The sequence below is a fragment of the Bacillus rossius genome, chromosome 13, assembly GCF_032445375.1.
Source record: "Bacillus rossius redtenbacheri isolate Brsri chromosome 13, Brsri_v3, whole genome shotgun sequence".
Taxonomy (NCBI): Eukaryota; Metazoa; Arthropoda; class Insecta; order Phasmatodea; family Bacillidae; genus Bacillus; species Bacillus rossius.
Window position 1 is genome coordinate 16242356 of NC_086340.1, and position 13853 is coordinate 16256208.

The window sequence follows — 13853 nt, forward strand, 5'->3', positions numbered from 1 at the left end:
ATTAAAATAGTACAAGGTTGATCGTACCGTCGTTGCTATTATTATATCAGTATTTATGCCAGACCGTTAAAATTATACCCACATTATGTTATCAATACGAGAATAACAATTTATAATTAACTTTAACTTCAAAATACTCAGAATAGGTTTTATGTGGGTTGGTTCCTTTTTGCATAACTACGTCCAAGTATACGTACATTGGCTGCAATTCAGCACAAGCAGGGTCTCCACAAGGAAAAAATATTTCGTACCAACTTAGGCAAGAAAAAAGTAGGTACTAGATTTGAAAAAAAAAGTACTAAATTATAATTTTTTATGGTTTTAACAATTTAGGAAGTTATTATGACATTGCAATGCTCTAACTTAAATATATCACACCAAACACACACATACAATCCATAGTTTTTAAAAATTATTACGCCTAATAATAAAACATATTGGAGTTACTGTAATAATATTATATTAAAGAAAAAAGGACTAGATCTGCACTTGACCACTAAAAAACTTATAAAAGTACTAGATCTAGTATGAAAGTACTAACTGTGGACATCCTGAGCACAAGTAGCGATAAAATTTTCTGATACTATACTGAAACGAAACAGACAAAAATCACCCAGTGCTCTTAAGGAACTCATAATAAATATTCATCCAACAATCTAGAACTCTTACATGTAAATATTCAAGTTTCAGCTTAACCATTATCATATTAATCACCTACATTGTTTTTTATTACTTCCTACTAAAATTGGAGTTTAGTAAAGCTTAGTTTCATATGTTTATGATTTGTAAACTGCAGCATTTTAAAACATACATACATGGGAGATAATAAACCTACAGTTTTTAAAAAGAAGTTAATCACGTTTGACACCAGGTAATATCATATATAACGTGACAATTTATTTGTTAAATATATTTGTACTTGCACCTTTCGTCGCTAGGTTGATTTACACTCTGTCACCTGTATTAGTCTCTAGTGTACCGTATTTACTCGGATATAGGTCGCACCCATAATTTGAGGTCTTGAATTTGCTATTTAAGATTCCCCCCATATAGATTGCACCGGTAATTTAATGACGCGAATGGCCGGCGCGTCGTGCACGAAAGAGTTAACGGGTACTGTAAAACTCCGCTACTACGAGAGCTGATAATGGCGTGATTAATTGTTGTAACAAGTACTCGTAATAACCGAATATAGAAAATTGAAGTCAAGTTAGATTCCTGACTTCTTAAAAAGTCTTAATTGTAGATGTAGACTATAACTCTAAAACAGTGCTTTGTATTGAAAAAAATGTACAGAATAAAAGTTGTAGTAAATTTAATTTCGAATAAAAAAGGCCTGTTATGATTTTTTATATCTACAGCGGTTTTCGTTTTAAACGTGTGATTGGTCTGACGCGTGAGGAAGTTCCCGACACAGATAAGATAGTGGCTGGGGAAACCATTGCTTCTCCCCTTCCCTTTTTCTACTTGTTTGCCATTCAGGTGCAACATCGCCCTTCATTTACCATTTTTTTTGGCGCTAAGTGAGTTCGGCTATGCTAGCCGGCTGGTTGTTATTTTCGTTCAAAACGTGGCGAAGGAACTTGAGTGGATCAGGCAGAAAACATTCGGCTCTAAACGAAAGATATAAGAACAATGCTATCCTGAAATGCTGTGACATGCTTTTGGAGTAGATAATCACAGCGTCAGACTGACAGGATGCGCTCCCGCCGTCAGCGATGTTTATTTTGACAGCTCAAGCAATTATCTTTTCCACGACCCTTCACTACATAAAAAAAAAAGAGAAAAACAAACACGTTGCAATGCAGATGGAAAAGTAACTATGCAGTAAAATAAATATATTTACGGCCCTGCTAAATTTTTCTATTCAATAAAATTTGAGGTATTAGTGATTTTTCAGCAGAAAATGCTGTGTGACTAATAAACAAATTGTATCATAATAACTTGAACTTATAAAGTATTTATTAATGGTGAAGGACAGTCGTATAAGCCCATAAAAATATTTATTTGACCGAAAATGGACTATACAACCTGGCTTTTGCCGCACGCGGTGTGGGAGGGGGGGAGGAGGAGGATACTGACAGTTTCTCACGCAGAAGGTTGAAATAAGGGAGGGAATGTGTTGAAATGTTAGTTGGAAAAGGGGGGGGAGGGTGTTTTTACATGGTTTGTGGCTCTGGGAGGGATGAGCCTTGAAGAATTAGTAGGGGATGGGAGAGGTAAGCACCACGTCACGCATGACGTCAAGCCGTCGCTACCGCCAGCCTGGCCGGACGAGTTTCTTATGCTCTCGCAGAAGCTACCACAGCGGCTTTTCGTGCGGGCGGGTAAGATAACATGACAGCTGAGACGGCTTTTCGTGCGATAGTGGACGCGCCGAGCTCGGCTAGACACTGCCCCCAGCTCTCGCCAAGATAAATGTGAACACATAGCGCCCAAGTGTAACAGACTTGTTTTTCAGCCGATTTTACTCAAATTTTCTACTTTCTCTGCTCAAATTTTTCACGGTTTCTCATAAAACGGTCGTATAAACGGAATGGACGCATCAGAGGGGGGTCGCATCGGCGGGATTCTACTGTATTGCAAAAAAAATTCCTCAAAAATTTAAAAAATTTTTTCTTCACATATGGATCACACTTCATTTTTTTCCCATCAAATCTGGTAAAATTGCCGCGACCTATATGCGAGTAAATACTGTATTTTGTCTACTGATGTTTTTTGGCATTCCTGAAAATAAATTTAATACTAGACACCAAAAATCTCAGAGGAAAAAAATATTTGTAGCAGCAGATCACTACACCATTACCTGCAGGCATTCCATTCAAACGTATACTTTGCTCTAATGAAGCCAAATTTTGGCAATCAGGCAAGAGAAAATAGATTTGGACTAAAATCTGTCCCATGCTCTTCCCCTTGAGGGGTGCTTTCCATTTCAGGTCAAGATTTTATATTTACAGTAATTGCAGATAAACTTGTAGACTTTTTCAAATGTTTAATTTTCAAGAAATGAAAAATATTATACAGCACATACTTTTTGCATAATTAGCTGCCAAAGTTACATTTTTAACGTTTTTGGGTTGTACAAATAAGGAGAATTTAATTTATTGCACAACTGAAAATTTTAGGTTTAACTGCAATGCCACTGGCTACTTCAAGAAATGGTTTGAATTTCTTTCAGAAAATATTAATTAATTTTACCTGGAATTTCCAAATTCTCAAATTTGTTACAATTTTTACAGCCAAGAAACATGAAATGAGTTTTTGCGATAGAAATGCAAACCATATCATGAAGTAGCCAGTGACATTGCAGTTAAACCTAAAAAGTTTCAGTTCTGCAATAAATTAAATTCTTATTTGTACAACCCAAAAATGTTAAAAATGTAACTTTGGCAGCTAATTATGCAAAAAGTATGTGCTGTATATATTTTTCATTTCGTGAAAATTAAAACAATTGAAAAAGTCTACAAGTTTATCAGCAATTACTGTAAATATAAAATATTGACCTGAAATGGGAAACACCCCCTTAAAGAAGCAGCACATCTTGACTGCGATACATGGGGGACTTACTTTCATGAGCATCTTCTGATTTTCTGGATCAAACTCGTAGCCCGCAGCTTTGATGCACTGCGCCACAGCTTCATCCAGTTGGTCTTTCACCAACCTGAGGTACTCGTCTGCACGGTGGTTACGTCTCTGCAACACGGGAAGGGCTCATCAACTGTTCCGTTCCATAGGACTGTGCCAACCTTCGACTAAGTGAACCTACTGAAGCTCTTTCTATTTTCAATTTGACTTAATTGAATTCTAATTTGTTTTGCATGAAGTTTTGGTTGTGATGAAAAGCTAGGCATTTGTGCGAAGCTTTATAACAACAAAGCCTAAGATTTTATCATTAAAATATTTAGATATTTTTTTTGGGTTGTTTATGTTTTGCACAAAAAGAGTTGGTCAGGGCTACTTAAAAAATTAAACATTGCATTCAGGTTTGCTGTTATCAATGCTCAATTTTAATATTACCGTATATACTCGTGTATAGCGCGCCCTTTTTTCCCCTCAAGTAAAGGAAAAAAATAAGGATGCGCGCTATACACGGAAAAAAAAAAAAGATTTTGGTGAGGGAGGCGGGGAGGAGTGGAAGTCGTTAACTGCCGGGTGACGGGTGACGTTTCTGGCCAGCCCCCACACATACGCACAAGCAACGAGGCCTCTGTTTCACACATACACACGCACACGCGCGCGCAAGCTCGCACATCATGGTCTCTTGTTTATTTTTAGACCTCCCCCCTTTACAGAAAGCCAGCTCAGAAGCTAGTAAAAAGAGAGAGAGAGAAAGAGAGAATGTTTTCACCAGTTCCCCCCCCCCCCCCCCGGTCCACCTTCTTCGCTTCCTCCATTCCTCGTCCCAGCAGCGACCGGTGAGTCATCTAGTTCTCCGCGCCAGCTTAGCAACGTAGCGCGGCACACCTCCCTCCCTCCCTCCCTCCCTACCACGTACCAGTTGTGACGATATAGCGCTTCATTATCTTCCGTTTACACAGCAGAGTTTATGTATTTTCCTGACGCATCACCACACATCAATTTAAATAATCAGGTACCACAAAAAGTTAGTAAAATTTATTTATGGGAAAAAAAAAATTTCAATTTTTTTTCTTTGGAATTAGTTGCAAAAATCGTGGTGCGCGCTATACACGAGTAAATACGGTATTATGCATGATAAGTTTGCGATTTTTTTTATTGAATAGTGTTATATATAGAAACCAAATAGTTAATCAAATTGATCAGTTCAACAATTACCAAATTTAAAAGATTTTTTTTTTTTTAAATTTCAATCCAGTATTCAATAAACTAAGTGTAATGCAGCCTTACTGAAAAAAATATTCGCATTACAATTTGACTTCCCAAATATTTTTAAACATTCAATTTTATATTAGCTTCACTTAAAAAAACCAGTGTTTGCACAGGCCTGAATTACGCTAAATAGTTACACATGTTAACCGGAAATGCATTTAAATGTTGCGTAGTTGAAAAAACTGTGAGGTAGAATTATGTACAGTGTAATGGCAATTCATTGGTTTGTCAATTGTAGTAGCTACAAAATTAAACTTAGCTATTTTACATGCAATGCAATTATAGTTGGGACCAGTTTTTATACATGATTAGCTGTTAAACTTAAGGCGAATCTTTTTCTCAAATCTAAAACACGAATTAGATTTTTTAAATGAAAGCCTTTAGTCTAATTTAGTCGTTTCACTGAGAGACCATTAACACCACTTTTTTATATAATTTTCTATGATTAAACTAGTATTCAAATTAATATGTATAGTATTTATGATTTATAAATTACCTTCATTTTTATAATACAAATAACTTGCCTGTGACAAGCCGCTGGAAATGCTAATTAATATAATTTTTATGACACAAGATAGGTACTTCGACTATAAATATCCTGCAACTCAATGAATGAAACAAAATATAACTGTAATTTTGCTGAATGAACATCATTAAATTTCAAAACTACTACCACAATCACACACAATTTAATGCCATTAAGGACTACATTTTATAATTTTACAAAATGTATTCCCATACAAGGCACTTTATAGGTCAAAAATCAATTTAAGGGCTTTTAAAAGCCAAAAACTTAACAAGAACCCTAAACAGGCAGTTATCAACAAGCATAGGTACTTCTAGTCGCCTAAGACACCAATTTATACGTAACTAGGCACTCTTTCACCTGCCTAGGGTTCTTCTGGTAGTCAAAGGTACACAAAATTTCAACCTAGATATGTATACTGCGCATGCGCAGCTCAGCAAACAAAGAGAGCCAGCCGGCGGCTACGCCACATCATAACAGCAGCTGACCGAGTACAATGACCTTACTCCGTGTATGGCGCGCTATTGACAGTAAATTTCCATCAATTTGCGTTTTTTTTTTTTTTTTTTTAATTTTTTACTGTGACGCAATGTGTATGTAGCCCGTATTTGTTGTGAACGCTGCAGGTCGCAACTGTATTTTGATAAACTTTAAAGTATTTCTTACACTTTTCATATTTTTTTATTTTTTTTATTGCCTCATTTTTCACGGTTTCTGAAAATCTGTACGTACGAGAAACTGGGCCGTACAAGCGAGGTTTTACAGTACACAGTCTTTCACTTCTGGTGGTCTATGAGACAGTTTCTACCTAAATTAGGATTCTTTCAGCTGCCTAGGTACTTCTAGAGTTTCATATGTTTATGATTTGTAAACTGCATCATTTTAAAACATACATATGTACATGGGAGATAAAAAACCTACAGTTTTTAAAAACAAGTTAATCACGTTTGACACCAGGTGTAATATCATATATAACGTGACAATTTATCTGTTAAATATATTTGTACTTGCACCTTTCGTCGCTAGGTTGATTTACACTCTGTCACCTGTATTAAGCCCACCGCACACGGTACAATATTTTCTACTAGTTGGCTTGCTAGAATGCTTAGGTACTGGTTTCTGTACTGTGTAGGCTACAAGCTGAAACACTAGGTGCGCTACAAGTTTCTGCTGCACACGATTCTAGCTGCCTTACTAGTTTTGTTAAGAGAATATTCTCCACAACAAAATTTTTATTATGATAATTCACATTTTTTACTGCATAGAAACAAGGCTCTTCTTTGTATGAATTTATTAAAACGAGAAGTTGGTCACTATTCCACTTCTTTCCGTCCATGTTTATCACGACATGCGCGCTTAAAAGTGTAAACAATCCCTCATGCGGTTTTCGTGAGTTCTGATTGGCCACTCCTTAAATATTGGAATTTGGGACACAGCAAGCAACGAAAATAGAACGCAGTCTATTACGCAAAACCAGTAGCCCAGCTCGTACAGCTACTAGTATCCAGTTTGAATTCGAGTGAAGAAACTAGTAGTAGAGTCAGTACGACTCCTAGCTTACAATATTGTAAGGTATATTGTACCGTGTGCGGCGGGCTTAAGTGTCTCTAGTGTGTCTGACGAGGTTGACGGCCCCCACCTGGAACTGCTTGGAGGCCTCGAGCAGGTAGGAGCCCGGCTCGGTGCTGTTGATGCGGAATATCTGCTGGACCACCGGCGGCACCTTCTGGATGACGTCGTGGGAGGCGGCGGAGAGGACTCGCACCCCGTCCATCTCCGGCACCAGGTGCACGGGGCAGTCGTAGCTGTAGCTGATGTGGTCGCCCTGCCGGCCCACCACGAGCAGGGCCTGGTCCCAGTGGCCCACCACCGCCTCCGTCCCGCACCTGCCGCCGAACAATCCGCGGTTGTGGATAGTCTCACGGAAATTTCGCGGATTCATTCAGTCGCAAGCTGGAATGCAAACCTCCACACTGTCGCACCGTGTTCGTGATTGGCACGCAGTCGTCTGGACACGCCCCTCCACGACCGTGAGCCAACGGTCCAGCCAGGAGAGAAGTAAGCGAATCAAGGTAGTGCCAAATAACAAGGATAAAAAATGTTCTCGCTGAGAAATCAACCAATGGGAAAGTGAACATGGGTCAAGCACACCTATAACTTTGAATTCTATCCTGAGGCCAGATGAATCCGCAAAATTTCCGGGACTCTAGTTATGGATATCGGGTTTATTTGTTTTCAAACGTTAAGATTCACGTAAAAATAGTATCCTATAATGTGGATATCGGGTTTATTCGTTTTAAAATGTTAAAATTTGTGTAAAAATGATTTTATTGCAAATTCGTGATTATTCGCTTTAAAAAGTCAAACTTCGCGTAAAAAATTGTTTTATCGCAATTGCGAATTTTGCATACCCCTATCCACGGGTCACGAGTAGGGGCCACCATAATTACCATATTGCTATAGAGGCATTTTTTTTAGAGATAACACATGCATACATGCAGACACCACCCACAAGGGAAGCAATACATACATACAGGCGCTACCCACTAGCGAGGCATCAGCTACATAACCATCACCAATTTTGAGTATGGAAATTTTTGTGAGACATTAATTCAAAGTATTAGTACTTTCCTGGATGTGCTACCAACTCGTGCGTGAACACGTTCCTTTCTTACCAACGTACGGCCCAGAGATTTTTTAACCGTTGATTTTGAAATTGTTCAGAAAAGCCTAAACAGACTACAGGAGTGAATGATAAGTGCTACGCTCGCTGCTGTTTCTAGTGCGGTATTGTCTCCAAGAGCTAGGCTCTGAACTGTACTTACGGCAGTAGCATGAGGTGATTCTGATGTTTAATGGCAGTGATGAGCAAATTTACTCTTTTTGAGGGCTGGATATCATTTTTTATACCAATCCAAGATCATGACACAAATGAATAAATGTTAATATTTTTACAATATTTTGTTACGTCTTACAATTTCTATACAAAAAACCATAAACATGATAAGTGGCATGTGATGAAGTAGTGATGGCCCGATATTCGATATCGGAGATCGGTAATATTGGCATTTTTTTCAATATTGGACATTGGTAAATACTTCTCACATAACCTTAACCGTAATTCCAAGCTTATTTTCCGCGGGCGTAATTTATCTTTCTTCACGTCACCATATTACCTAGTAATTCCAAGCATATTTTCCACTGAAACAATTTCAAGCCTATTTCTTCTTTCTGATACTGCAATGCATCCCGACGGTACAATTCTTCCATGTGTACACAAATCCCAGTCATTAGTGAATATTTATTCGTTTCAGATATTCGCAAAATGTTTTCGCTTGATGAATTTTCGAAGTTCACTATTCGGTTATAAGCATTATTGTTTTGTGAGTACAATGCACAATGCCGCCTAAAAAAGACATCTGGTTACATTTTCAAGTAAAAACCAATGATAAGGCAAAAGCAATTTGCAATTATTGCTGTAAAGAAATATTGCGCGGTGGGAAATCTTTTAGGACATTCAATACATCAAATTTGTGTAATAACTTTTCCCTGCATCCCTGAGACTGAAATTGTTAGCCAGAATATATCTTGGCTTTCCACCTGCCTCAATTCATTCTAAAAGATTGTTTTTAGCTCTGCAGGTGGAATTTGTACCAAAAAATGGAATCGCCTCATGCTAACATTTCTCCACAAAAATCTGAAATTTGTTTCCTTGTAGTTACAATATGTTTTTTGCATACTGTAGGTAATACCTACTCCAAAATATTGCTTTATCTGGCCTTGAAAAACAATTTAATTTTTTAAGACCTTGAATTTTGCGAGCTTATTTGTAGGCCATTATGATAATTTCATTATTAGCTTTCATGTGGATTTACAATATTTTACAATTAATAAAAATAATATACATTCACATAAGTATATTTTATTAACATTTAACATTTTCATTATTGTCTCTAACAATACTCCAGAATCACAATTTTATAGAATCAGTGTTAGAAAAGAGATAGGCCTATTATCGGAATATCGGATATCGGGTATCGGGCATCGGATCGGTAAATTTGGAAATATCGGAATCGGTATCGGTATCGGATTTTTGGATATCAGGCCATCACTATGATGAAGTAACAAAAAATGAATCCCTTAGTAATAATATTAAAGAATAAATATGAGAATACTTTGGCTACTGCACACTGACTGCTGACAACTTATTATATGTACATCCAAAGAAGAACGGCGAATACACGACAGTACATCTGATAACATTTTTTTTTTGTTGCAAGATTGTTTAGGCGAGCCACGTGAAGCAATGATGCGGAACCGATCCGACCTGTTGGACATCACTGTTTTATAAGGAATAAAAGAATGCAAGCAAGTCTTACAGTACTCACCAGAGATGTGTAACATCCAACCTCGGAAACGAGCAAATTCATGTGTCCTCACGTTGCAAATTCACTTATGAAACGAGACCAGGGCCTCAGACAAAAGATTTAACGTGGCATTCTTTAAAAAGAATGCTGAGCATAATAAACACACGCAAACTGTGTTTGCAACTACATTACTGGACGCAAATCAATCACACGTAGTTTCCGCACCTGCCGCTAGAATTCACTGCCTGCCGGAGCAGGTACGTCGACTACCATATCCAATCATTCGATCTGCCGAGCGAAATTTTAAAAACCATATAATGAAATGGCTCCGATAACAGCGAAATGTACTTGACGTTGGAAAAAAAAAACAAACTACAATTCGAATTTTGGCCTAATTTTTGACGAGCAATTTTATTAAAATACTGCTCATCCTGTGAAACCATTAAAACTATAATGTTTCTCTTTGCATGTGTGAACTTTGGTTCGGGCTACTCGCCACAGACGGCAGCACCGTTCCTCGACTTCCATCGCACTCACGAAATTACTCCCATCAAATGCCACATACAGAGAGCCAAGATGTCACACACGACAAGGATCTCGACTCCCGGCGACGAGAAACGAAACAGGGGGTGCAACAGCAAGGGGGAGAGGGACGGGGCTCACCAGACCAGCTGGCGCGGCCGGTTGGGGCACTTGGTGTCGAACTCGCAGTACTTCCTGCGCAGGTCAGCCGAGCCGATCCACAGGTGTCCCAGGTCCGTGAAGAGGGCCACGTGCTTGTTGTTGTGCGACACCGCCATCTCCACGACGGAACGGGCCCGGTCCAGCTCCAGCGGCTGCGGACATCGCTCCCGTTCAACAACCCCGTGGAGCTTTAACGTCTCGTCAACACTGAAGCATTGCTGGAGACCCAGATTTCATGGTTCGATTTTTTACTGCAACTTCGATTTTAAATCAGAAGGATAATGTAGCTTGTCAGCAGTCAGTGTGCAGAAGCCAGAGTATTCTCAAAAGTTTATGATTATGTAACATAATAACCTAATTTATTTTCTCATGGTAATTATTTTTAAATTAGTTCTTTAAAAATTATATTTCAAATGCCCATTTTTTTTTTACTTAATCACATGCCACATTTTGTATTTATTTGTTCATTGTATAACATGTGTAAGACATAAAAAAAATAAATATGTATTTATTTGTGTGTGTCTTGACTGTGGATTATTTTCAAAAATTATATTCCGCCCTCAAAAAGAGTAAATTGTGCCATAACTGCCATAAAACATCAGAATCACCTAGTGCTTTTGCCATACGTACAGTTCAGAGCCTTGATCTTAGAGGCGATACTGCACTAGAAACAGCAGCGAGCGTAGCACTAATCATTCTGCCTCACTGATAAAAATTCACTTTCGTAGTCCATTTAGGCCTACTGAAACATTTTAGAATATGTGAACCATGAAATGATTTATGGTTTCATTCTTTGCAGCCGGAAAAAGGAAATGCTTTTTACCCAGGAAGTGTAGTAGTCAGCAGTTGCTGGCAAAACTAAAAAATTAGAGAAATAACGCACAATATGTAAATATGCGCTTCTATGAAGGAGAAAAAAGACACACCATTTTGAGGCATCAATTTTACAAATGACAGTCCCAAATAAATCTAGTAGTTCCACATGCATTCTAGCGCGTAGGAAAACCCCTTATTTGACAACTGTCGCATGCTGCAAGCAAGCGACAGATTTTATTTCAAATGTATATAAAAAATCTTAATGTCTTACTTTTAATCAGGTTTTTTTAAAGGCTTGTTTTTTTATTTCTACATAATTAAAGGCTTTAGAAGAGTCACTTTATCACATGTACTGAATTACATGCTCTTTTCTTTTTAATATTAAACTTATCCAAAGATGCAGCGGTCCACATAAACTCGGTTAATCAAGACTACCGTATCAATGTTATGACAATGAAAAAACCTTTGATTTGTCTTACTCTCTAGTTATGCAAATTTACGGTAAAAATCTCTAATGCTTCAAATTTTTTTATAAATGTGTTAAATGCATGTCACCGGATCAAATATACATAATTGTTGTATTTATTTATTTATTTACAACATTTTATCGTGGTGACACACCTAGCTACTAGGTTATTTTTCACCCTTTTGTGTGTAATGATAGCTTACAGCTGTCTGTTACTGGTCTCTACTGTAGTAAAGACAAGATTACTTATGGTGAATTGCGATAAAACTAAAAAGAATATCAATACACCATATAACCCTAAAATGGAAATTAATACACCATAAAGTACCGAAATGCAACAGGAAAAAAAATAATCAGCATTTTTAATCAAAAATTTAACTCAAACACACAAACTGATTTCTTTATGAATGTAAAAAAATTTAGAATGAATGCTTTTATCACATTGATGTACTGAATAGATTAATTTGTTTTTTCAAAAACTTTTTTATCTTTTATCTATTATTTATTAGTAACTTATTTTTTACATTACGGCATTTGTAAATTTTTCAAAAACACTATTACTCTCAGATTTGTTTTAATTTTTATTGTTCGAGTAGTTAGAAAAGCTTATCACAAATTATTACATAGTAAAAGAGCATCAAGTACTGGTCACAATAAAATATTTTGGTGAATTAAGTGCTATGAAACATTTGAGTGTTACTTTTATGAATAAATAGAGTTCATAAATCAATGACACCTAAATCTCCAGTTTGAAAAACGAAATTGACCTAAAAAATTGGTTGTCTGTAAAGTCGGTTTACGGACGATAGTTTAATGTGACAACGTCATAACAAAAAATTGATGAAATGATTGCATACTTTTATGAATAAAATTGAATCATTTTTATTTTAATAATAAAAGAATAAATACTTGAAATTATACTAGTAATCAGATTTTTAAAATGCAAAAATAATTAACCTTTATTGCCGAAATTGTTGTTGTAGTAAGCAATGAAAACCACATTAACTTTTAGTTTAAATATAAATATGAACAAGGTTTCATATAAATAAACTGTAATCAAATATCCAACATAACCTATTATTACTGCACTCGCCGACAGATGCAACTTTTTTTAACAATAAAAGAATAAATACTTGAAATTATACTAGCAATCAGATTCATTTTCTTACGTAGGTACATTTGACGTAGACATTATTTCATATTACACATTTATAAACAAAGCTTTAAGTTTTCACTTCTGTCAGTGCGGCGCAAGCGCACAATGTGCGTAACGGGACACAGCGTAACGGAAAAATGTGTGTAACGGGACACTTTTTTGTGTGTGCAGCCGGCGTTCATAGATTTATTAGATGTTGTCACGTCAAAAATATAACCATAAAATGGTGTCCCTACGTATCAAGTAATGAAGAAGCGGGCACTCACCAACGGGAAGGCGTGCTGCTCCGAGTGTTTGAGCAAGTATAGCTCCTTGTCCCGGGCCATGAGGACATGTGTGTGCCTGTCCTCCGATATGACCGTCCAACTGCTGGGCGGCACCATCAGACCTGCCGGGGCATCCAACACCACGTGTGTAGGCCTCGCCTGAGCGAATGCTATTTTGTTTCTAATATGCAAAGCGAATATCGACTCAAATGTTCAAAATACTGGCAAACTCAAAATCAAACTGTGAATATCGTTCCTGGCGAAGCTGTATCACACTTATTTTTATAAAATAATCATTTGAATGCAAAAGCAAATATTAAATTAGATGTTTAAAATATTCGCAAAGTCAAATCAAACAGCAAATGTCGTTCTCGGCGAAGCTGTATTACACTTAGTTTTATTAAATAATCATTTAACGTTTGCAATACTTGAACTGATTAAGTGATTAACCAACTGGCCCATAACTGTAACGTCATGCAATAAAAATTAAAAAAATAACCATGCATAATATTAATATTGAGCATTCATAAAAGCAAACGAAATGCCATCTTTTGATTATGTAAGTAACCAACTAATGTAGGCCCTATCCCAGGAACTTGTTAACTTAACATAAGTACCGGAGTAAAATGTATAGCTTAAAATGTGGACTGGCATATTTAGTTTCAGTTTTGTCGACTATCCGGTCATTAAAGACACAAACACCCCCCCCCCCCCCCCCCCAAAA

General features: G+C 37.0%; 1 protein-coding gene across 1 annotated transcript in view; it reads right to left on the bottom strand.

The window, feature by feature from the left end:
- Positions 1-13853, bottom strand: part of LOC134538274 (vacuolar protein sorting-associated protein 16 homolog) — a 35332-nt gene that overhangs the window by 17094 nt on the left and 4385 nt on the right. The window contains exons 4-7 of the mRNA XM_063379442.1: positions 13130-13251; positions 10405-10577; positions 7014-7260; positions 3568-3693 (exon numbers count right to left, since the gene is read on the bottom strand). Coding sequence (XP_063235512.1) covers positions 3568-3693; positions 7014-7260; positions 10405-10577; positions 13130-13251 — 668 coding nt within the window. The remainder of the gene's footprint in view (positions 1-3567; positions 3694-7013; positions 7261-10404; positions 10578-13129; positions 13252-13853) is intronic.